The following is a 23715-nucleotide window of genomic DNA, read 5'->3' as shown; positions in this document are numbered from 1 at the left end:
TCAAGGACCCGTGGACAAGAAGTCACCTGGGATGGTGTTATCAAGGCAGAAAGCCAGGAAGCCCCCAACAAACATCTCAGTGGACAGAAGGACCGTCAGGATCTGATTCAGTTCTGCCAGACCTGCAAGCACATAGAGGTTCCACGTAAAACCCATCTCCTTGACGACGGACTCACATACCTGTGTTGATGGACTTGGGGTGTGTGTCCAGGTATGCTGGCAGCGTCAGACCAAAGAACATGGAGAAGCCCAGAACAAAAAGGTTTCTGGACGAGTTGAGATCCACCAGCTGCAGGTTGGACAGACCGACAGCCGTGATCATACCTGACAAATGTGATGTATAAATACAATATATAAGTATAAGTCCTCATTTATGTGGAAAGGCTGTTCCAAGGTGAGACTCACCAAAGAGCGTGCAGAACATTCCTCCCAGGATGGGGTCTGGCAGAGACGCAAACAAGGCCGTGAACTTCCCAACGGATCCTAACAGCAACATGATGGCCGCTCCGTACTGGACCACTCGCCTGCTCCCCACCTGCACCAGGGAGTAGGTCAACATTCTAATCAAAGCTCTCTCTGTGTGCAAATCAAGCCTTTCTGCGCAGGCATAAAAGACACTCTGCGTGCTACTGTGTACATAAAAATACTATAAATACATAAAAACTACTCTCTGCGCACGCATAAAAACTACTGTGTACATAAAGAATACTATAAATGCATAAAAAACCACTCTGCACATGCATAAAAACTACTGAGTGTACATAAAAAATACTATAAATGCATAAAAATGACTCTACGCATACAAAAAACTACAGTGTGTGTAGAAAAAAATACTATACATGCATAAAAAACACTCTGCACATGCATAAAAACTACTGTGTGTACATAAAGAATACTATAAATGCCTAAAAACTACTCTCTGCGCACGCATACAAACTACTGTGTGCATACAAAATACTATAAATGCATAAAAACACTCTGCGCATGCATAAAAACTACTGTGTGTACATAAAACATACTATAAATGCATAAAAACCACTCTGCACATGCATAAAAACTAGTGTGTGTACATAAAAAAATACTATAAATGCATAAAAAACACTATGCTCATGCATAAAAACTACTGTGTGTACATAAAAAATACTATAAATGCATAAAAGCCACTCTGCACATGCATAAAAACTACTGTGTGTACATAAGAAAATACTATAAATGTATAAAAACCATTTGACGCTCACATAAAAACTACTGTGTACATTCAAAATACAATAAATGCATAAAAAAACCACTGTCTTTGCACGCATAAAAACTACTGTAAATGCATAAAAACTCTCTGAAGCATAAAAATTACTGCGTGTATATAAAAAATACTATAAATGCATAAAAACCACTCTGCTCACGCATAGAAACTACTGTGTGTGCATAAAGAATACTATAAATGCCTAAAAACTACTCTCTGCGCACGCATTAAAACTACTGTGTGTACATACAAAAATACTATAAATGCATAAAAACCACTCTCTGCTCACGCATAAAAACTACTGTGTGTACATAAAAATACTTTAAATGCATAAAAAACACTCTGCGCACGCATACAAACTACTTTGTGTACATTAAAAATACTATAAATGCATAAAAACACTGCACATGCATAAAAACTAGTGTGTGTACATGTGAAAATACTATAAATGCATAAAAAACACTTTATGCTCATGCATAAAAACTACTCTGTGTACATAAAAAGTACTATAAATGCATAAAAACCACTCTACACATGCATAAAAACTACTGTGTACATAAAAACTACTATAAATGCATAAAAACCACTCTGCACATGCATAAAAACTACTGTGTGTACATAAAGAACACTATAAATGCCTAAAAACTACTCTCTGTGCACGCATAAAAACTACTGTGTACATAAATACTATAAATGCATAAAAATACTCTGTGCATGCTAAAAAACTACTGTATGCTTATAAAACATACTATAAATGCATAAAAAACACTCTGCACATGCATAAAAACTACTGTGTGTACATAAAGAATACTATAAATGCCTAAAAACTACTCTCTGCGCATGCATAAAAACTACTGTGTACATAAAAAATACTATAAATGCATAAAAACACTCTGCGCATGCATAAAAACTACTGTGTGTACATAAAGAACACTATAAATGCATAAAAACACTCGGCGCTCGCATAAAAACTATTGTGTGTACATTAAAAATACAATAAATGCATAAAAAACACTTTCTGCGCACGCATAAAAACTACTGTGTGTACATAAAAAAAATTATATAAATGCATAAAAACTCTCTCTGTGCAAGCATAAAAACTACTTTGTGTACATCAAAAAAACGACAAATGCATAAAAAACACTTTGCGCACGCATAAAAATTACTGTGTGTATATAAAAAAATACTATAAATGCATAAAAACCACTCTCTGCTCACGCATAAAAACTACTGTGTGTGCATAAAGAATACTATAAATGCCTAAAAACTACTCTCTGCGCACGCATAAAAACTACTGTGTGTACATAAAAAATACTATAAATGCATACAAACACTCTGCGCATGCATAAAAACTACTGTGTGTACATAAAAAATACTTTAAATGCATAAAAAACACTCTGCACACGCATACAAACTACTTTGTGTACATAAAAAATACTATAAATGCATAAAAACACTGCACATGCATAAAAACTAGTGTGTGTAAATAAAATAATACTATAAATGCATAAAAACCACTCTCTGCTCAAGCATAAAAACTACTCTGTGTACATAAAAAGTACTATTAATGCATAAAAAACACTCTACACATGCATAAAAACTACTGTGTACATAAAAACTACTATAAATGCATAAAAACCACTCGACGCGCGCATAAAAACTACTGTGTGTACATAAGAAATACTTTAAATGCATAAAAAACACTCTGCACATGCATAAAAACTACTGTGTGTACATAAATAATACTATAAATGCCTAAAAATTACTCTCTGCGCACACATAAAAACTACTGTGTACATAAAAAATACTATAAATGCATAAAAATACTCTGCGCATGCTAAAAAAACTACTGTATGCCCATAAAACATACTATAAATGCATAAAAACACTCTGCGCATGCATAAAAACTACTGTGTGTACATAAAGAATACTATAAATGCCTAAAAACTACTCTCTGCGCATGCATAAAAACTACTGTGTACATAAAAAATACTATAAATGCATAAAAACACTCTGCGCATGCATAAAAACTACTGTGTGTACATAAAGAATACTATAAATGCATAAAAACACTCGGCGCTCGCATAAAAACTATTGTGTGTACATTAAAAATACAATAAATGCATAAAAAACACTCTCTGCTCACGCATAAAAACTACTGTGTGTGCATAAAGAATACTATAAATGCCTAAAAACTACTCTCTGCGCACGCATAAAAACTACTGTGTGTACATAAAAAATACTATAAATGCATACAAACACTCTGCGCATGCATAAAAACTACTGTGTGTACATAAAAAATACTTTAAATGCATAAAAAACACTCTGCACACGCATACAAACTACTTTGTGTACATAAAAAATACTATAAATGCATTAAAACACTGCACATGCATAAAAACTAGTGTGTGTACATAAAAGAATACTATAAATGCATAAAAACCACTCTCTGCTCAGCATAAAAACTACTCTGTGTACATAAAAAGTACTATTAATGCATAAAAACCACTCTACACATGCATAAAAACTACTGTGTACATAAAAACTACTATAAATGCATAAAAACCACTCGACGCGCGCATAAAAACTACCGTACTGTGTGTACATAAGAAATACTTTAAATGCATAAAAAACACTCTGCACATGCATAAAAACTACTGTGTGTACATAAAGAATACTATAAATGCCTAAAAATTACTCTCTGCGCACGCATAAAAACTACTGTGTACATAAAAAATACTATAAATGCATAAAAATACTCTGCGCATGCTAAAAAACTACTGTATGCCCATAAAACATACTATAAATGCATAAAAACACTCTGCGCATGCATAAAAACTACTGTGTGTACATAAAAAATACTATAAATGCATAAAAACACTTGGCGCTAGCATAAAAACTACTGTGTGTACATTAAAAATACAATAAATGCATAAAAAAAAACATTTTCTGTGCACGCATAAAAACTACTGTGTGTATATAAAAAAATAATATAGATGCATAAAAACTCTCTCTGTGCAAGCATAAAAACTACTTTGTGTACATAAAAAAACTATAAATGCATAAAAAACACTCTGCACATGCATAAAAACTAGTGTGTGTACATAAAAAATACTATAAATGCATAAAAACCACTCTGCGCACGCATAAAAACTACTGTGTACATAAATACTATAAATGCATAAAAAAAACACTCTGCACATGCATAGAAACTACTGTGTGTACATACAAAATACTATAAATGCATAAAAATGACTCTACGCATACATAAAAACTACAGTGTGTCTATAAAAAAATACTATAAATGCATAAAAAACACTCTGCACATGCATAAAAACTACTGTATGTACATAAAGAATACTATAAATGCCTAAAAACTACTCTCTGCGCACGCATAAAAACTACTGTGTACATAAAAAATACTATAAATGCATAAAAACACTCTGCGCATGCTTAAAAACTACTGTGTGTACATAAAAAAATACTATAAATGCATAAAATCCACTCTGCACATGCATAAAAACTACTGTATGTACATAAAGAATACTAAAAATGCATAAAAACTACTTTGTGTACATAAGAAATACTATAAATGCAAAAAAACCACTCTGCACATGCATAAAAACTACTGTGTGTACATAAAGAATCGTATAAATGCATAAAAACTACTCTCTGCGCACGCATAAAAACTACTGTGTACATAAAGAATACTATAAATGCATAAAAAAACACTCTGCACATGCATAAAAACTACTGAGTGTACATAAAAAATACTATAAATGCATAAAAATGACTCTACGCATACAAAAAAACTACAGTGTGTGTAGAAAAAAATACTATACATGCATAAAAAACACTCTGCACATGCATAAAAACTACTGTGTGTACATAAAGAATACTATAAATGCCTAAAAACTACTCTCTGCGCACGCATACAAACTACTGTGTGCATACAAAATACTATAAATGCATAAAAACACTCTGCGCATGCATAAAAACTACTGTGTGTACATAAAACATACTATAAATGCATAAAAACCACTCTGCACATGCATAAAAACTAGTGTGTGTACATAAAAAAATACTATAAATGCATAAAAAACACTATGCTCATGCATAAAAACTACTGTGTGTACATAAAAAATACTATAAATGCATAAAAACCACTCTGCACATGCATAAAAACTACTGTGTGTACATAAAAAAATACTATAAATGTATAAAAACCATTTGACGCTCACATAAAAACTACTGTGTACATTCAAAATACAATAAATGCATAAAAAAACCACTGTCTTTGCACGCATAAAAACTACTGTAAATGCATAAAAACTCTCTGAAGCATAAAAATTACTGCGTGTATATAAAAAATACTATAAATGCATAAAAACCACTCTGCTCACGCATAGAAACTACTGTGTGTGCATAAAGAATACTATAAATGCCTAAAAACTACTCTCTGCGCACGCATTAAAACTACTGTGTGTACATACAAAAATACTATAAATGCATAAAAACCACTCTCTGCTCACGCATAAAAACTACTGTGTGTACATAAAAATACTTTAAATGCATAAAAAACACTATGCGCACGCATACAAACTACTTTGTGTACATTAAAAATACTATAAATGCATAAAAACACTGCACATGCATAAAAACTAGTGTGTGTACATGTGAAAATACTATAAATGCATAAAAAAACACTTTATGCTCATGCATAAAAACTACTCTGTGTACATAAAAAGTACTATAAATGCATAAAAACCACTCTACACATGCATAAAAACTACTGTGTACATAAAAACTACTATAAATGCATAAAAACCACTCTGCACATGCATAAAAACTACTGTGTGTACATAAAGAACACTATAAATGCCTAAAAACTACTCTCTGTGCACGCATAAAAACTACTGTGTACATAACTACTATAAATGCATAAAAATACTCTGCGCATGCTAAAAAACTACTGTATGCTTATAAAACATACTATAAATGCATAAAAAACACTCTGCACATGCATAAAAACTACTGTGTGTACATAAAGAATACTATAAATGCCTAAAAACTACTCTCTGCGCATGCATAAAAACTACTGTGTACATAAAAAATACTATAAATGCATAAAAACACTCTGCGCATGCATAAAAACTACTGTGTGTACATAAAGAACACTATAAATGCATAAAAACACTCGGCGCTCGCATAAAAACTATTGTGTGTACATTAAAAATACAATAAATGCATAAAAAACACTTTCTGCGCACGCATAAAAACTACTGTGTGTACATAAAAAAATAATATAAATGCATAAAAACTCTCTCTGTGCAAGCATAAAAACTACTTTGTGTACATCAAAAAAACTACAAATGCATAAAAAACACTTTGCGCACGCATAAAAATTACTGTGTGTGTATAAAAAAATACTATAAATGCATAAAAACCACTCTCTGCTCACGCATAAAAACTACTGTGCGTGCATAAAGAATACTATAAATGCCTAAAAACTACTCTCTGCGCACGCATAACAACTACTGTGTGTACATAAAAAATACTATAAATGCATACAAACACTCTGCGCATGCATAAAAACTACTGTGTGTACATAAAAAATACTTTAAATGCATAAAAAACACTCTGCACACGCATACAAACTACTTTGTGTACATAAAAAATACTATAAATGCATAAAAACCACTCTCTGCTCAAGCATAAAAACTACTCTGTGTACATAAAAAGTACTATTAATGCATAAAAACCACTCTACACATGCATAAAAACTACTGTGTACATAAAAACTACTATAAATGCATAAAAACCATTCGACGCGCGCATAAAAACTACTGTGTGTACATAAGAAATACTTTAAATGCATAAAAAACACTGCACATGCATAAAAACTACTGTGTGTACATAAATAATACTATAAATGCCTAAAAATTACTCTCTGCGCACACATAAAAACTACTGTGTACATAAAAAATACTATAAATGCATAAAAATACTCTGCGCATGCTAAAAAACTACTGTATGCCCATAAAACATACTATAAATGCATAAAAACACTCTGCGCATGCATAAAAACTACTGTGTGTACATAAAGAATACTATAAATGCCTAAAAACTACTCTCTGCGCATGCATAAAAACTACTGTGTACATAAAAAATACTATAAATGCATAAAAACACTCGGCGCTCGCATAAAAACTATTGTGTGTACATTAAAAATACAATAAATGCATAAAAAACACTTTCTGCGCACGCATAAAAACTACTGTGTGTACATAAAAAAATAATATAAATGCATAAAAACTCTCTCTGTGCAAGCATAAAAACTACTTTGTGTACATCAAAAAAACTACAAATGCATAAAAAACACTTTGCGCACGCATAAAAATTACTGTGTGTATATAAAAAAATACTATAAATGCATAAAAACCACTCTCTGCTCACGCATAAAAACTACTGTGTGTGCATAAAGAATACTATAAATGCCTAAAAACTACTCTCTGCGCACGCATAAAAACTACTGTGTGTACATAAAAAATACTATAAATGCATACAAACACTCTGCGCATGCATAAAAACTACTGTGTGTACATAAAAAATACTTTAAATGCATAAAAAACACTCTGCACATGCATACAAACTACTTTGTGTACATAAAAAATACTATAAATGCATTAAAACACTGCACATGCATAAAAACTAGTGTGTGTACATAAAAGAATACTATAAATGCATAAAAACCACTCTCTGCTCAAGCATAAAAACTACTCTGTGTACATAAAAAGTACTATTAATGCATAAAAACCACTCTACACATGCATAAGATCTACTGTGTACATAAGAACTACTATAAATGCATAAAAACCACTCGACGCGCGCATAAAAACTACTGTGTGTACATAAGAAATACTTTAAATGCATAAAAAACACTCTGCACATGCATAAAAACTACTGTGTGTATATAAAGAATACTATAAATGCCTAAAGATTACTCTCTGCGCACGCATAAAAACTACTGTGTACATAAAAAATACTATAAATGCATAAAAATACTCTGCGCATGCTAAAAAACTACTGTATGCCCATAAAACATACTATAAATGCATAAAAACACTCTGCGCATGCATAAAAACTACTGTGTGTACATAAAAAATACTATAAATGCATAAAAACACTTGGCGCTCGCATAAAAACTACTGTGTGTACATTAAAAATACAATAAATGCATAAAAAAAACATTTTCTGTGCACGCAAAAAAAAATACTGTGTGAATATAAAAAAATAATATAAATACATAAAAACTCTCTCTGTGCAAGCATAAAAACTACTTTGTGTACATAAATAAACTATAAATGCATAAAAAACACTCTGCACATGCATAAAAACTAGTGTGTGTACATAAAAAATACTATAAATGCATAAAAACCACTCTGCGCACGCATAAAAACTACTGTGTACATAAATACTATAAATGCATAAAAAAAACACTCTGCACATGCATAGAAACTACTGTGTGTACATACAAAATACTATAAATGCATAAAAATGACTCTACGCATACATAAAAACTAGTGTGTCTATAAAAAAAATACTATAAATGCATAAAAAACACTCTGCACATGCATAAAAACTACTGTATGTACATAAAGAATACTATAAATGCCTAAAAACTACTCTCTGCGCACGCATAAAAACTACTGTGTACATAAAAAATACTATAAATGCATAAAAACACTCTGCGCATGCTTAAAAACTACTGTGTGTACATAAAAAAATACGATAAATGCATAAAATCCACTCTGCACATGCATAAAAACTACTGTATGTACATAAAGAATACTAAAAATGCATAAAAACTACTTTGTGTACATAAGAAATACTATAAATGCAAAAACAAACACTCTGCACATGCATAAAAACTACTGTGTGTACATAAAGAATAGTATAAATGCATAAAAACTACTTTGTGTACATAAGAAATACAAAAAAAACTCTGCACATGCATAAAAACGACTGTGTTTACATAAAGAATACTATAAATGCCTAAAAACTACTCTCTGCGCACGCATAAAAACTACTGTGTACATAAAAAATACTATAAATGCATAAAAACCACTAGACGCTCGCATAAAAAATAGTGTGTACATAAAAAATACTATAAACGCATAAAAACACTGTGCACGCAAAAAAACTACTGTGTACATTAAAAATACAATAAATGCATAAAAAAACACTTTCTGAGCACGCATAAGAACTACTGTGTGTACATAAGAAATACTATAAATGCATAAAAACACTCTGCATGCATAAAAACTACTGTGTACATAAAAACTACTACAAATGCATAAAAAACACTGTGCACACATAAAAACTACAGTGTACATAAAGAATACTATAAATGCATAAAAACACAAAATAAGATATCAAGTTGTAAAAGTTGTTGTTATAATCAATTTTTGACGTAATCAGATGTCATCATAGTAAATGCTACTGTCATCATGTAATACATTTTAGTTTAAAACATGTATATTAAATCAGTGGTCCCCAACCACCGGTCCGGGGACCGGTACCGGTCCGTGACGCATTTGCTACCGGGCCGCACAGAAACATTAATTAATTTATAAACTACCGCATTTTCTCTGACTTAACTTTCGCCTGTCCCACTAAACACACCAATAATCTTGTTAATAGTTGTATATTACAAGTCCTTTGTTATAGTACATGGGACAGTGCACAATAATAGACTTATAAAATGTTTATGTGCCAGATTGGAGCCCAAGGCTAATTTATTGGCTGTTTTTATCTGCCACACGTAGAAAGCCGGTCCGTGAAAATAATGCATACATTAAACCGGTCCCTGGTGGAAAAAAGGTTGGGAAACCCTGTATTAAATGACAAAAAACATAATGCACTCATTTGGGGTTGTAGTGTCTGAAGAGTCTAATTTCCTTCAGAGGGGACAGTTTGAGAAGAAAGCGTTCAAGCGACCATCAGAAAGGAGGGGAATTCCTGGACCGTGTATTCAATACCCACGCCAGAGGGAGGAACACCATGCGAGTGCAGAGTGGTTTTATGCATTCATAGTCTTTATATACACACAGTAGTTTTTATGCATGCGCAGAGAGTCTTTTTTTTAATGCGTGTGTACAGTGTTTTTTATGCACTTGCAGAAATGGGCTATATGCGCGTGCAAAGAGTGGTCTTAATGCGCACGCAGTGTTTTTATACGAGCATCGAGAGTGTTTTTTATGCGAGCGTGGAGAATATTTTTTATGTGTTCATAGTCTTTTTTATGTACACGCAAATTTTTTTTATGCGTGCACAGAGTGTTTTTTATGCATTTATTGTATTTTTATGTACACAGTAGTTTTTATGCGTGTGCAGTGTTTTTTTATGCATTCATAGTATTTTTATGTACACACAGTAGTTTTTTTGCGTGTGCAGAGTGTTTTTTATGCATTTATAGTATTTTAATATACACAGAGTAGTTTTTATGCGTGTGCAGAGTGTGTTTTTTATGCATTTATAGTATTTTGATATACACAGAGTAGTTTTTATGCGTGTGCAGAGTGTTTTATGCATTTATAGTATTTTTTATGTACACACAGTAGTGTTTATGTGTGCACAGAGAGTGTTTTTTATGCATTTTTAGTTTTTTTTATGTACACACAGTAGTTTTTATGTGTGCAGAGTGGTTTTTATGCATTTATGGTATTTGTTATGTATACAGTAGTTTTAGTGTGCAGTGTTTTTTTGCATTTATAGTATTTTTTATGTTCACACAGAAGTTTTTATGTGTGTGCAGAGTGTTTTTTATGCATTTATAGTATTTTTTATGTACACACGGTATTTTTTATGCACGTGCAGAGAGTGTTTTTTTTTTCATTTATAGTATTTATGTACACACAGTAGTTTTTATGCATGTGCAGAGTGGTTTTTATGCATTTATAGTACTTTTTATGTACACACAGTAGTTTTTAGGCTTGAGCAGAGAGTGATTTTTATGCATTTATAGTATTTTTTATGTATACAGTAGTTTTTGTGCATGTGCAGAATGGTTTTTATGCATTTATGGTATTTGTTATGTATACAGTAGTTTTAGTGTGCAGAGTGTTTTTTTTTCATTTATAGTATGTTTTATGTACACAGAAGTTTTTATGTGTGTGCAGAGTGGTTTTTATGCATTTATAGTATTTTTTAAGTATACAGTAGTTTTTATGCATGTGCAGAGTGTTTTATGCATTTATAGTATTTTTTTATGTGTACAGGTGTTTTTAATGCATGTGCAGTGTTTTTATGCATTTATAGTATTTTTATGTACACAGTAGTTTTTATGCATGCAGAGAGTGTTTTTATGCATTTATAATATTTTTATGTACACACAGTAGTTTTTGTGTGTGCAGAGAGTTTTTGTATATTTATAGTATTTTTTATGTATACAGTAGTTTTTATGCGTGTGCAGAGTGGATTTTATGCATTTATAGTATTTTTTATGTACACAGTAGTTTTTTTGCGTGCGCTGAGTGTTTTATGCATTTATAGTATTTTTTATGTAGACACAGTAGTTTTTATGTGTGTGCAGAGTGGTTTTTATGCATTTACAGTATTTTTTAAGTATACAGTACTTTTTATGCGTGTGCAAAGTGTTTTTTATGCATTTATAGTATTTTTTTATGTACACACAGTATTTTTTATGCACGTGCAGAGAGTGTTTTTTTTTTTCATTTATAGTATTTATGTACACACAGTAGTTTTTATGCATGTGCAGAGTGGTTTTTATGCATTTATAGTACTTTTTATGTACACACACACAGTAGTTTTTATGCTTGAGCAGAGAGTGGTTTTTATGCATTTATAGTATTTTTTATATACACACAGTAGTTTTTATGCGCGCGCAGAGTGGTTTTTATGTATTTATAGTATTTTTTTATGTACACACACTAGTTTTTATTCATGTGCAGAGTGTTTTATGCACTTAATGTATTTTTTATGTAGACAGTAGTTTTATGCGTGCGCAGAGTGTTTTTATGCATTCATAGTATTTTTTATGTACACACACTAGTTTTTATTCATGTGCAGAGTGTTTTATGCACTTACTGTATTTTTTATGTACACAGTAGTTTTTATGCGTGCGCAGAGAGTGTTTTTATGCATTCATAGTATTTTTTTTGTACACAGTAGTTTTTATGCATGCGCAGAGTGGTTATAAGGCATTTATAGTACTTTTTATGTACACACTGTAGTTTTTATGCGTGCGCAGAGAGTGTTTTTAATGCAGTTATTGTCAGAGTTTGTTGGTGACGAACCCCAAGATGCAGAGATGTTGGAAGGCATTGTGTGGAAAAACAAGATTTAATGTTTATAAAATAAAGGAAAAAACACAAACCAGGAACTAGGAACAGGAAACAGGATGCCAGGGAAACAAGAACTGGAAGACGAGGAACAAAAAGACAGCAGACTACAAACAGCTACAGAATATAGCTTACCGCTACCGCATCCAGCTACACTGACAACGACAAGTAGAAATGACAATGATCCAGCACTGACTGGAGGGGAAGGCAGGTTTAAATAGCAGCTGGCTGATTGACACCAGGTGTGGCCAGGTGCCAATCAGCCACAGCTGAGGGGACACAGCACTCAGGGAGACAAGTAGGAAATAAAGACAAAATAAAAGTGCTGGACAGAAAACTAAGACAAACGCAGAGAAAAAACTAAAACACAGTCAAACTGTCAGGGACAAGCCTGACAGTAGCCCCCCTTCCTATAACGGATACCAGACGTTCTAGAACCCCCCCCCCCCCCCCCCCCCCCACCCCAAAAAAGTCCAAAGTCACGGGAGGGTGGAGGGAGGACAAGGAGGTGGGCCACCAGGCTAAGTGTCCCCGCAACCAGCGGGGAAGAGTTAGGTGGCGACGGCGAGTTGAACGCCGCCGCAATTGGCGAGGCGGCTCGTCCGCCGGTGTGGGAGAACCCACCGGAGAAGATGGTGGTGGCGCCCTCTGCTGGCCCACCGGGGAGGATGGTGGTGGCGCCCTCTGCTGGCCCACCGGGGAGGATGGTGGTGGCGCCCTCTGCTGGCCCACCGGGGAGGATGGTGGTGGCGCCCTCTGCTGGCCCACCGGGGAGGATGGTGGTGGCGCCCTCTGCTGGCCCACCGGAGAGGAGGATGGTGGTGCCCTCTGCTGCTGGCCCACCGGAGAAGAGGATGGTGGCGCCCTCTGCTGCTGGCCCACCGGAGAAGAGGATGGTGGCGCCCTCTGCTGCTGGCCCACCGGAGAAGAGGATGGTGGCGCTGCTGGCCCACCGGAGAAGAGGATGGTGGCGCCCTCTGCTGCTGGCCCACCGGAGAGGAGGATGGTGGCGCCCTCTGCTGCTGGCCCACCGGAGAGGAGGATGGTGGCGCCCTCTGCTGCTGGCCCACCGGAGAGGAGGATGGTGGCGCCCTCTGCTGCTGGCCCACCGGAGAGGAGGATGGTGGCGCCCTCTGCTGCTGGCCCACCGGAGAGGAGGATGGTGGCGCCCTCTGCTGCTGGCCCACCGGAGAGGAGGATGGTGGCGCCCTCTGCTGCTGGCCCACCGGAGAGGAGGATGGTGGCGCCGTCTGCTGCTGGCCCACCGGAGAGGAGGATGGTGGCGCCGTCTGCTGCTGGCCCACCGGAGAGGAGGATGGTGGCGCCGTCTGCTGCTGGCCCACCGGAGAGGAGGATGGTGGCGCCGTCTGCTGCTGGCCCACCGGAGAGGAGGATGGTGGCGCACTCTGCTGCTGGCCCACCAGACAGGATGGTGGTGCCGTAGGTTGTAGACCCACCGGAGTGCATGGTGGCGTCTGCCGGCCCACCGGACTGCATGGTGGCGTCTGCCGGCCCACCGGACTGCATGGTGGCGTCTGCCGGCCCACCGGACTGCATGGTGGCGTCTGCCGGCCCACCGGAGAGGATGGCGCTGTCTGTTGCAGACCCACTGGGGTGAGGAGTAGCTGTGCCTCCCCAGCTGCACAGCTACTCATAGCCCCCCCCTCAAGGGACGGATCCAAGACGTCCCACGAGAAACCAACACAGGACAGGGATGGGTGGGAGGGATCACAAAAAGAGGCAAAGCTTTTTTTTGATTCGGCCATCAACGATAAAGCTTTGTTAAGTCTCTCCGCCAAGGAAATCTCTGCTAGGTTCGTACTAGGCTGGATCATTATGTCAGAGTTTGTTGGTGACGAACCCCAAGATGCAGAGATGTTGGAAGGCATTGTGTGGAAAAACAAGATTTAATGTTTATAAAATAAAGGAAAAAACACAAACCAGGAACTAGGAACAGGAAACAGGATGCCAGGGAAACAAGAACTGGAAGACGAGGAACAAAAAGACAGCAGACTACAAACAGCTACAGAATATAGCTTACCGCTACCGCATCCAGCTACACTGACAACGACAAGTAGAAATGACAATGATCCAGCACTGACTGGAGGGGAAGGCAGGTTTAAATAGCAGCTGGCTGATTGACACCAGGTGTGGCCAGGTGCCAATCAGCCACAGCTGAGGGGACACAGCACTCAGGGAGACAAGTAGGAAATAAAGACAAAATAAAAGTGCTGGACAGAAAACTAAGACAAACGCAGAGAAAAAACTAAAACACAGTCAAACTATCAGGGACAAGCCTGACAGTTATAGTATTTTTTAGGTACCGGTACACACTGTTATGATTCGTTGCAACAGCGGAGGATGAATGTCCCATAACAAGAAGATAGAGAAAAAGAAGAAGCTTATCAACTACGGTGTCGGCACGAACTACAAAGGCGGATGCGCGCAATTTCTCAGGATTTATGCAGATCCCAAATACAGATCAGCAGGTACCAGAAGGTAAAAAAAGTTGCTTTTGCATAATATTGCGAAACAAAACGCTAGATAATATGTCTTACCTTATACACATACCATAATAATACTTGTATGTTTAATGTGCCGACAATCCATCAAGCGGTGTGGCTTCATAGCTTACCAAAGTCGTACTAAAACATTTTGATAGATTTTTGAACACCGTGTGTAATGTTCTATATTTTCAATGGAACATATAAAATGTTGGTGTTGTTTACTTGGGTCATATTGCCATCATATTGCAGTCTACACGTATCTCTTATGTATGACTGTCATCTACTGGTCACACTTATCATTACACCATGTACCAAATAAAATTGCTTCATGGTCGGTAAGCAAATCCAGAATTATTCCGTACTTTAGGCGCACCGGGTTATAAGGCGAACTGTCGAGTTTTGAGGGGGGAAAAAGGATCTTAAGTGCGCCTTATAGTCCGGAAAATACGGTACCTTAGTTATGCCAAGAACACCAATATTTGGGCTGGAGGAGGTGGAGCCATTTCCAGTCCCGAGAAGTCCGGCGATGATGCAACACAGTCCCTCTGTGAAGATTCCTCTGCAACAAACAAAACTACATTGAACACCTGCCCAGGTAAGTCCGGTTCATTTCTTGCCTCACCTGTTGATCGCATGGACCGGAGGCGGAGTAGCCCCGGAGAGGCGAGCACAGGCGTAATAATCACCGATGGACTCTACGATGCCTGCCATGGTTGCGCTGAGCATTCCCAACACCCCCGCCAGCGTTACCACAGGCAACCCCCACTGGCCTATGAGGGGTCAAGTGACATGTTTCAGTTGGCCTGTTCCGTGTCAGGATGGCGATGTGGTTTGTCTCACAGGGGTAAGGAACTCTGAACCAGGGAGATGAAGTCATGATGTCACCGCGCGCGTCGGTCCTGGCCTTGTATCCGTAACGTTTTGGGTCCGAGGGTAGGAGGTTGGTGAGGGTGAAGATGTAACAAAGCAGCCAGACCAGCAAGATGGCGAGTATGATCTGGACACAAACGGACACCTTCAGACAGGACAAACTCTATGCCTGACTAGACACTGGCTGTGAGTTTTTTTTACCGGAAACATTTTGAAGACGTAGACTTTGGTGAACCGCAGTCCTTTCTTCTTGCTATAGACCGGCACAGGGAGTGAAGTTGCCCGCAAGTACTGAGCAAACAGTACAATGAGGAGAATACACCTGGAAAGCCAAGAAAACAAGGTAAGGTATATTCACGTTACGTCTGTATTTATGATAATCAAAGAAAGGGAGGTCTGGGTCACACAGTGCTGAGAAGCCCCAGTGGGAACCGGCCCGGTCTCCTGCCGTCGTAAACACAGACAGGCCGATGAGCGACACGGTCGGCGTGATCGTGAGCGGCCCGATGTATTCCAGCAGTATCCCTGGCAGTCCCAGTAGACCAATCAGGACCTCCACCATGCTTGACACTATGATGGCGCCCTGAATCTGCAAGACAATTATTAAGAATGATGTCACGGTTGGGTCGCATGTTTATGCGTGGGTCGTTCTCCCAGGATGCAGACGGAAACTCCGGAGGCAATATACAGGTAAGGATAAGTATTAATTCCTCATAAATCAGTCAATGTACCAAGTTAGGTTATACGGTATACCGGTATTTGTATAGTACCGTGATACTAATTAATCTTTTTCAGTACTACACCGCCTCTAAAAAGTACCGGTCCCGCAAACCGAGTGTGGCGAAAAACGGAAATAAGTAGCTCTCTGAGGCAGGTGAACCTAGTCAGCACCAGAGGTGGGTAGAGTAGCCAGAAATTGTACTCAAGTAAGAGTACTGTTACTTTAGAGATTTATTACTCAAGTAAAAGTAAGGAGTAGTCACCCAAATATTTACTTGAGTAAAAGTAAAAAGTATGTTGTAAAAAAACTACTCAAGTACTGAGTAACTGATGAGTAACATACACACACATATCATATATATATATATATATATATATATGTATATATATATATATATATATATATATATATACATATATATATATATATATATATATATATACACATACATTGATGTATACAGTATATAATTTTTTATTTTTTTTTGCCGTTAATAGTGTTTTAATGAATATACATGCATGTTTAACACATATAGATTCCTTTCTTTCATGAAGACAAGAATATAAGTTGGTGTATTACCTGATTCTGATGACTTGCATTGATTGGAATCAGACAGTAGTGATGACAAACGTCCACGTTTTCAAATGGAGGAGAAAAAAAGTTCCTCCTTTCTGTCTAATACCACATGAAAGTGGTTGGTTTTTGGCATCTTATATGTCCAGCTTCCATATTCGTTTTTGTACACTTTACAAGAAATACATTGGCGGCAAACTCCGTAGCTTGCTAGCTTGTTTGCGCAGGCTTTCGGAGACTCTTATTTTGAAAGCGCAGGCGCGATGGAGTGGCACTTTTATTGTGAAGATAGGAACTGTGCAGTCAGTCTTTAGGCTTTTGACGGGGTGTACGGTTGAAATAAAAAATGGTCTTTTTTCCTTCACACTTTTGATTGATTGATTGGAACTTGTATTAGTAGATTGCACAGTACAGTATATATTCCGTACAATTGACCACTAATTGGTAACACCCCAATAAGTTTTTCAACTTGTTTAAGTCAGGTCATGTGACCCCTGGCTCTGTTTGATTGGTCCAACGTCACCAGTGACTGCATCTGATTGGTGGAACGGAGTGAACGTCACCAGTGACTGTATTTGTTGAAACGCAGGCACTATGAAGGTCTGTCTGACAGACCAAAACAAACAAAGCGTGCATTAACAGATCGATCAAAATTAGTAGCGAGTAGCGAGCTGAATGTAGATAAAAGTAGCGGAGTAAAAGTAGCGGAGTAAAAGTAGCGTTTCTTCTCTATAAATATACTCAAGTAAAAGTAAAAGTATGTTGCATTAAAACTACTCTTAGAAGTACAATTTATCCCAAAAGTTACTCAAGTAGATGTAACGGAGTAAATGTAGCGCGTTACTACCCACCTCTGGTCAGCACCCATGGTAACCAAAACACACAAACTCATGGGTGCTGAAAACAGAACTGAGAGAGTCAAAACTAAATAAAACATGATCCGGGCAACGGATCATGACAAATGATACTGTACGTAGCTGCTAACAAGCAAAACTAACCGTCACTAACGGGCAAACTAGCAAAATAACTTAAATAGAGCTAATTGAGTAGTTTTTCGTTTTTTTCCTTTACTTGTTTACCATCCTCGCTCAGTAATTTTAATGCACTGCCAATGTAGCGTGTAGTTACAGCGCTGTACACTAGGCGGCAGTGTGCATCGTAACTGTGCAGCAGCTCTGTTCGACCAAAGAAGAAGGCACCAGAAAATAGGAACGGGGGTAAATAGGGTTGCACAGTAAAGTTTGTCCACTTGTCAAAGGAGTTACTACATTTTCAGAGCCGGGTGTTCGTGTTCACCCAAACACGAGACGACAACAATGGTGGCGTCGCGCTTAGACTTGGAGCGGCTGAGAGGCAGGGTTTGGCGGGAACGGCCCCACCTTTGTGAACTTGAACTGGTTTGTTCCTCGACAGCACCCAGTGATGCGTGACCACTTTGGTCACGCATCACCCAGTTAGGACCGACTGCTTCTTTCACCTAAAAAATAAATGGCCGCCTTAACCCTTCCTCACCTACTGTGCTGCTGAAACCATCACCCACGCCTTCATAGACTTCATTAGTGCCCGCCTCCTCACTCACACCCGCTCCAGCCACTACATCACCCCTGTTCTCAACCTTCACTGACTTCCATTTCAACATGGCATATAGTTTAAAATTCTTCTACTCTCTTTCAAAGCACTACACGATCTACCTCACAGACCTTCTCCACCGGCACTCCCCAACCCGTCTTCTACGCTCCTTTGATGCCAACCTCTAGTCCCCGCCCTCAATGGCCAACCTCACATCCCCACTTTTATTGGCCAACCTCCCGTCCCCGCACCCATTGGCCAACCTCCAGTCCTCGTCCTCAATGGCCAACCCCCCGCCCCCGCCTTCAATGACTAACTGCTTGTCCCAGCCCTCAATGGCCAACCTCCCACCACCGCCCCCATTGGCCAACCTCCAGTCGTCGCCTTCAATGGCCAACCTTTCGTCCTCGCTCTCAATGGCCAACCCCCCGTCCCCGCCCTCAATGACCAACTGCTTGTCCCAGCCTTCAATGGCCAATCTCCCATCCCCACCTTTAATGGCCAACCTCCCATCCCCGCCCCCATTGGCCAACCTCCAGTCCTCGCCTTCAATGGCCGACCTTTCGTCCTCGCTCTCAATGGCCAACGCCCCGTCCTCGCCCTCAATGGCCAACTTCTCGTCCCCACCTTTAATGGCCAACCTCCCATCCCTGCCCCCATTGGCCAACCTCCAGTCCTCGCCTTCAATGGCCGACCTTTCGTCCTCGCTCTCAATGGCCAACGCCCCGTCCCCGCCCTCAATGGCCAACTTCCCGTCCCCACCTTTAATGGCCAACTTCCCATCCCTGCCCCCATTGGCCAACCTGTCGTCCTCGCTCTCAATGGCCAACTGCTTGTCCCAGCCCTCAATAGCAACCTCCCGTCCCCACCTTTAATGGCCAACCTCCCATCCAGGCCCCCATTGGCCAACCTCCAGTCCTCGCCTTAAATGGCCAACCTTTCGTCCTCGCTCTCAGTGACCAACCCCCCGTCCCCGCCCTCAATGACCAATTGCTTGTCCCAGCCCTCAATGGCCAACCTCCCGTCCCCACCTTTAATGGCCAACTTCCCAACCCCGCCCCCACTGGCCAACCTCTAGTCCTCGCCTTCAATGGCCAACCTTTCGTCCTCGCTCTCAATGGCCAACCCACCGTCCCCGCCCTCAATGACCAACTGCTTGTCCCAGCCCTCAATGGCCAACCTCACGTCCCCACCTTTAATGGCCAACATCCCGTCCCCACCTTTAATGGCCAACATCCCGTCCCCGCCCCTATTGGCCAACCTCCAGTCCTCGCCTTCAATGGCCAACCTTTCGTCCTCGCTCTCAATGGCCAACCTCCCATCACCGCCCCCATTGGCCAACCTCCAGTCGTCGCCTTCAATGGCCAACCTTTCGTCCTCGCTCTCAATGACCAACCCTCCGTACCCGCCCTCAATGACCAACTGCTTGTCCCAGCCCTCAATGGCCAATCTCCCGTCCCCACCTTTAATGGCCAACCTCCCATCCCCGCCCCCACTGGCCAACCTCTAGTCCTCGCCTTCAATGGCCAACCTTTCGTCCTCGCTCTCAATGGCCAACCCACCGTCCCCGCCCTCAATGACCAACTGCTTGTCCCAGCCCTCAATGGCCAACCTCACGTCCCCACCTTTAATGGCCAACATCCCGTCCCCACCTTTAATGGCCAACCTCCCGTCCCCGCCCCTATTGGCCAACCTCCAGTCCTTGCCTTCAATGGCCAACCTTTCGTCCTCGCTCTCAATGGCCAACCTCCCATCACCGCCCCCATTGGCCAACCTCCAGTCGTCGCCTTCAATGGCCAACCTTTCGTCCTCGCTCTCAATGACCAACCCTCCGTCCCCGCCCTCAATGACCAACTGCTTGTCCCAGCCCTCAATGGCCAATCTCCCGTCCCCACCTTTAATGGCCAACCTCCCATCCCCGCCCCCACTGGCCAACCTCTAGTCCTCGCCTTCAATGGCCAACCTTTCGTCCTCGCTCTCAGTGACCAATCCCCCGTCCCCGCCCTCAATGACCAATTGCTTGTCCCAGCCCTCAATGGCCAACCTCCCGTCACCACCTTTAATGGCCAACTTCCCATTCCCGCCCCCACTAGCCAACCTCTAGTCCTCGCCTTCAATGGCCAACCTTTCGTCCTCGCTCTCAGTGACCATCCCCCGTCCCCGCCCTCAATGACCAATTGCTGGTCCCAGCCCTCAATGGCTAACCTCCCGTCCCCACCTTTAATGGCCAACCTCCCGTCCCCGCCCCTATTGGCCAACCTCCAGTCCTCGCCTTCAATGGCCAACCTTTCGTCCTCGCTCTCAATGGCCAACCTCCCATCACCGCCCCCATTGGCCAACCTCCAGTCGTCACCTTCAATGGCCAACCTTTCGTCCTCGCTCTCAATGACCAACCCTCCGTCCCCGCCCTCAATGACCAACTGCTTGTCCCAGCCCTCAATGGCCAATCTCCCGTCCCCACCTTTAATGGCCAACCTCCCATCCCCGCCCCCACTGGCCAACCTCCAGTCGTCGTCGTCAATGGCCAACCTTTCGTCCTCGCTCTCTATGGCCAACCCACCGCCCCCTCCCTCATACACATACAAACATACATACCGTATTTTTCGGAGTATAAGTCGCACCGGAGTATAAGTCGCACCTGCCGAAAATGCATAATAAAGAAGGAAAAAAACATATAAAAGTTGCACTGGAGCCCGGCCAAACTATGAAAAAAACTGCGACTTATAGTCCGAAAAATACGGTACATACATACAGTTTATATATACAAACCCTGTTTCCATATGAGTTGGGAAATTGTGTAAATATAAATATATAACGGAATACAATGATTTGCAAATCCTTTTCAACCCATATTCAATTGAATGCACTACAAAGACAACATATTTGATGTTCAAACTCATAAACTTTATTTTTTTTTTGCAAATAATAATTAACTTAGAATTTCATGGCTGCAACACGTGCCAAAGTAGTTGGGAAAGGGCATGTTCACCACTGTGTTACATGGCCTTTCCTTTTAACACTCAGTAAACGTTTGGGAACTGAGGAGAAACATTTTTGAAGCTTCTCAGGTGGAATTCTTTCCCATTCTTGCTTGATGTACAGCTTAAGTTGTTCAACAGTCCGGGGGTCTCCGTTGTGGTATTTTAGGCTTCATAATGCGCCACACATTTTGAATGGGAGACAGGTTTGGACTACAGGCAGTAGTCCAAACCCGCACTCTTTTACTATGAAGCCACGTTGATGTAACACGTGGCTTGGCATTGTCTTGCTGAAATAAGCAGGGTCGTCCATGGTAACGTTGCTTGGATGGCAACTTATGTTGCTCCAAAACCTGTATGTACCTTTCAGCTTTAATGGCGCCTTCACAGATGTGTAAGTTACCCATGTCTTGGGCACTAATACACCCCCATACCATCACAGATGCTGGCTTTTCAACTTTGCGCCTATAACAATCCGGATGGTTCTTTTCCTTTTTTGGTCCGGAGGACACGACGTCCACAGTTTCCAAAAACAATTTGAAATGTGGAGTCGTCAGGCCACAGAACACTTTTCCACTTTGTATCAGTCCATCTTAGATGAGTTCAGGGCCCAGCGAAGCCGACTGCGTTTCTGGGTGTTGTTGATAAACGGTTTTCGCCTTGCATAGGAGAGTTTTAACTTGCACTTACAGATGTAGCGACCAACTGTAGTTACTGACAGTGGGTTTCTGAAGTGTTCCTGGGCCCATGTGGTGATATCCTTTACACACTGGTGTCGCTTGTTGATGCAGTACAGCCTGAGGGATCGAAGGTCACGGGCTTAGCTGCTCGTGCATTGATTTCTCCAGATTCTCCCTTTGATGATATTACGGACCGTAGATGGTGAAATTCCTAAATTCCTTGCAATAGCTGGTTGAGAAAGGTTTTTCTTAAACTGTTCAACAATTTGCTCATGCATTTGTTGACAAAGTGGTGACCCTCGCTCCATCCTTGTTTGTGAATGACTGAGCATTTCATGGAATCTACTTTTATACCCAATCATGGCACCCACCTGTTCCCAATTTGCCCGTTCACCTGTGGGATGTTCCAAATAAGTGTTTGATGAGCATTCCTCAACTTTATCAGTATTTATTTCCACTTTTCCCAACTTCTTTGTCACGTGTTGCTGGCATCAAATTCTAAAGTTAATGATTATTTGCAAAAAAAAAAAAATGTTTATCAGTTTGAACATCAAATATGTTGTCTTTGTAGCATATTCAACTGAATATGGGTTGAAAATGATTTGCAAATCATTGTATTCCGTTTATATTTACATCTAACACAATTTTCCAACTCATATGGAAACAGGGTTTGTATATGTGTATATATATATATATATATATATGTCTTAATAAGGTTATCCAAAAAATAGTGCTCGATACCGTAGTAGAGCGCAATATATGTATGTGTGGGGAAAAAAAAAATCACAAGACTATTTCATCTCTACAGGCCTGTTTCATGAGGGGGGGTACCCTCAATCGTCAGGAGATTTTAATGGGAGCATTCGCATACCATGGTTTATATAGGGCACAGAGTGGGTGGGTACAGGCTGGCCTAGGGGCGTGGTGATTGGCTCATGTGTTACCTAGGAGGTGTTTCCGTCTATGGCGGCATGTTGTTACAATTTCGCTGCGCTTGTTGAGGGATGACAGGTCTGGACGGTAAATAATGAACAGTTTCTCTTTCAAGCATAGGTTGCATCTTTTATTACCACTATTGTAAGGTGGGCTGGATGCAAGAATTTGCCATGTTATTGAATATTCAACATTATTGTCTTTGAGGTCCCAAATGTGTTTGCTGAGTTCTGTGGTATTTCGCAGGTTTTTGTTCCTGAAAGAAGCCTTGTGGTTGTTCC

General features: G+C 40.0%; 1 protein-coding gene across 1 annotated transcript in view; it reads right to left on the bottom strand.

Annotated features, from left to right (window-relative positions):
• LOC133580462 (solute carrier family 23 member 1-like) overlaps positions 1-23715 on the bottom strand; it is a 49618-nt gene that overhangs the window by 1116 nt on the left and 24787 nt on the right. The window contains exons 7-14 of the mRNA XM_061934766.2: positions 16388-16569; positions 16182-16302; positions 15951-16107; positions 15733-15880; positions 15564-15669; positions 406-535; positions 181-324; positions 27-122 (exon numbers count right to left, since the gene is read on the bottom strand). Of these exons, the coding sequence (XP_061790750.1) occupies positions 27-122; positions 181-324; positions 406-535; positions 15564-15669; positions 15733-15880; positions 15951-16107; positions 16182-16302; positions 16388-16569 (1084 nt within the window). The remainder of the gene's footprint in view (positions 1-26; positions 123-180; positions 325-405; positions 536-15563; positions 15670-15732; positions 15881-15950; positions 16108-16181; positions 16303-16387; positions 16570-23715) is intronic.

The sequence above is a fragment of the Nerophis lumbriciformis genome, linkage group LG03 (genome assembly GCF_033978685.3).
Source record: "Nerophis lumbriciformis linkage group LG03, RoL_Nlum_v2.1, whole genome shotgun sequence".
In the NCBI taxonomy this organism is placed as follows: domain Eukaryota; kingdom Metazoa; phylum Chordata; class Actinopteri; order Syngnathiformes; family Syngnathidae; genus Nerophis; species Nerophis lumbriciformis.
This window is presented reverse-complemented; position numbering and strand designations above follow the sequence as displayed.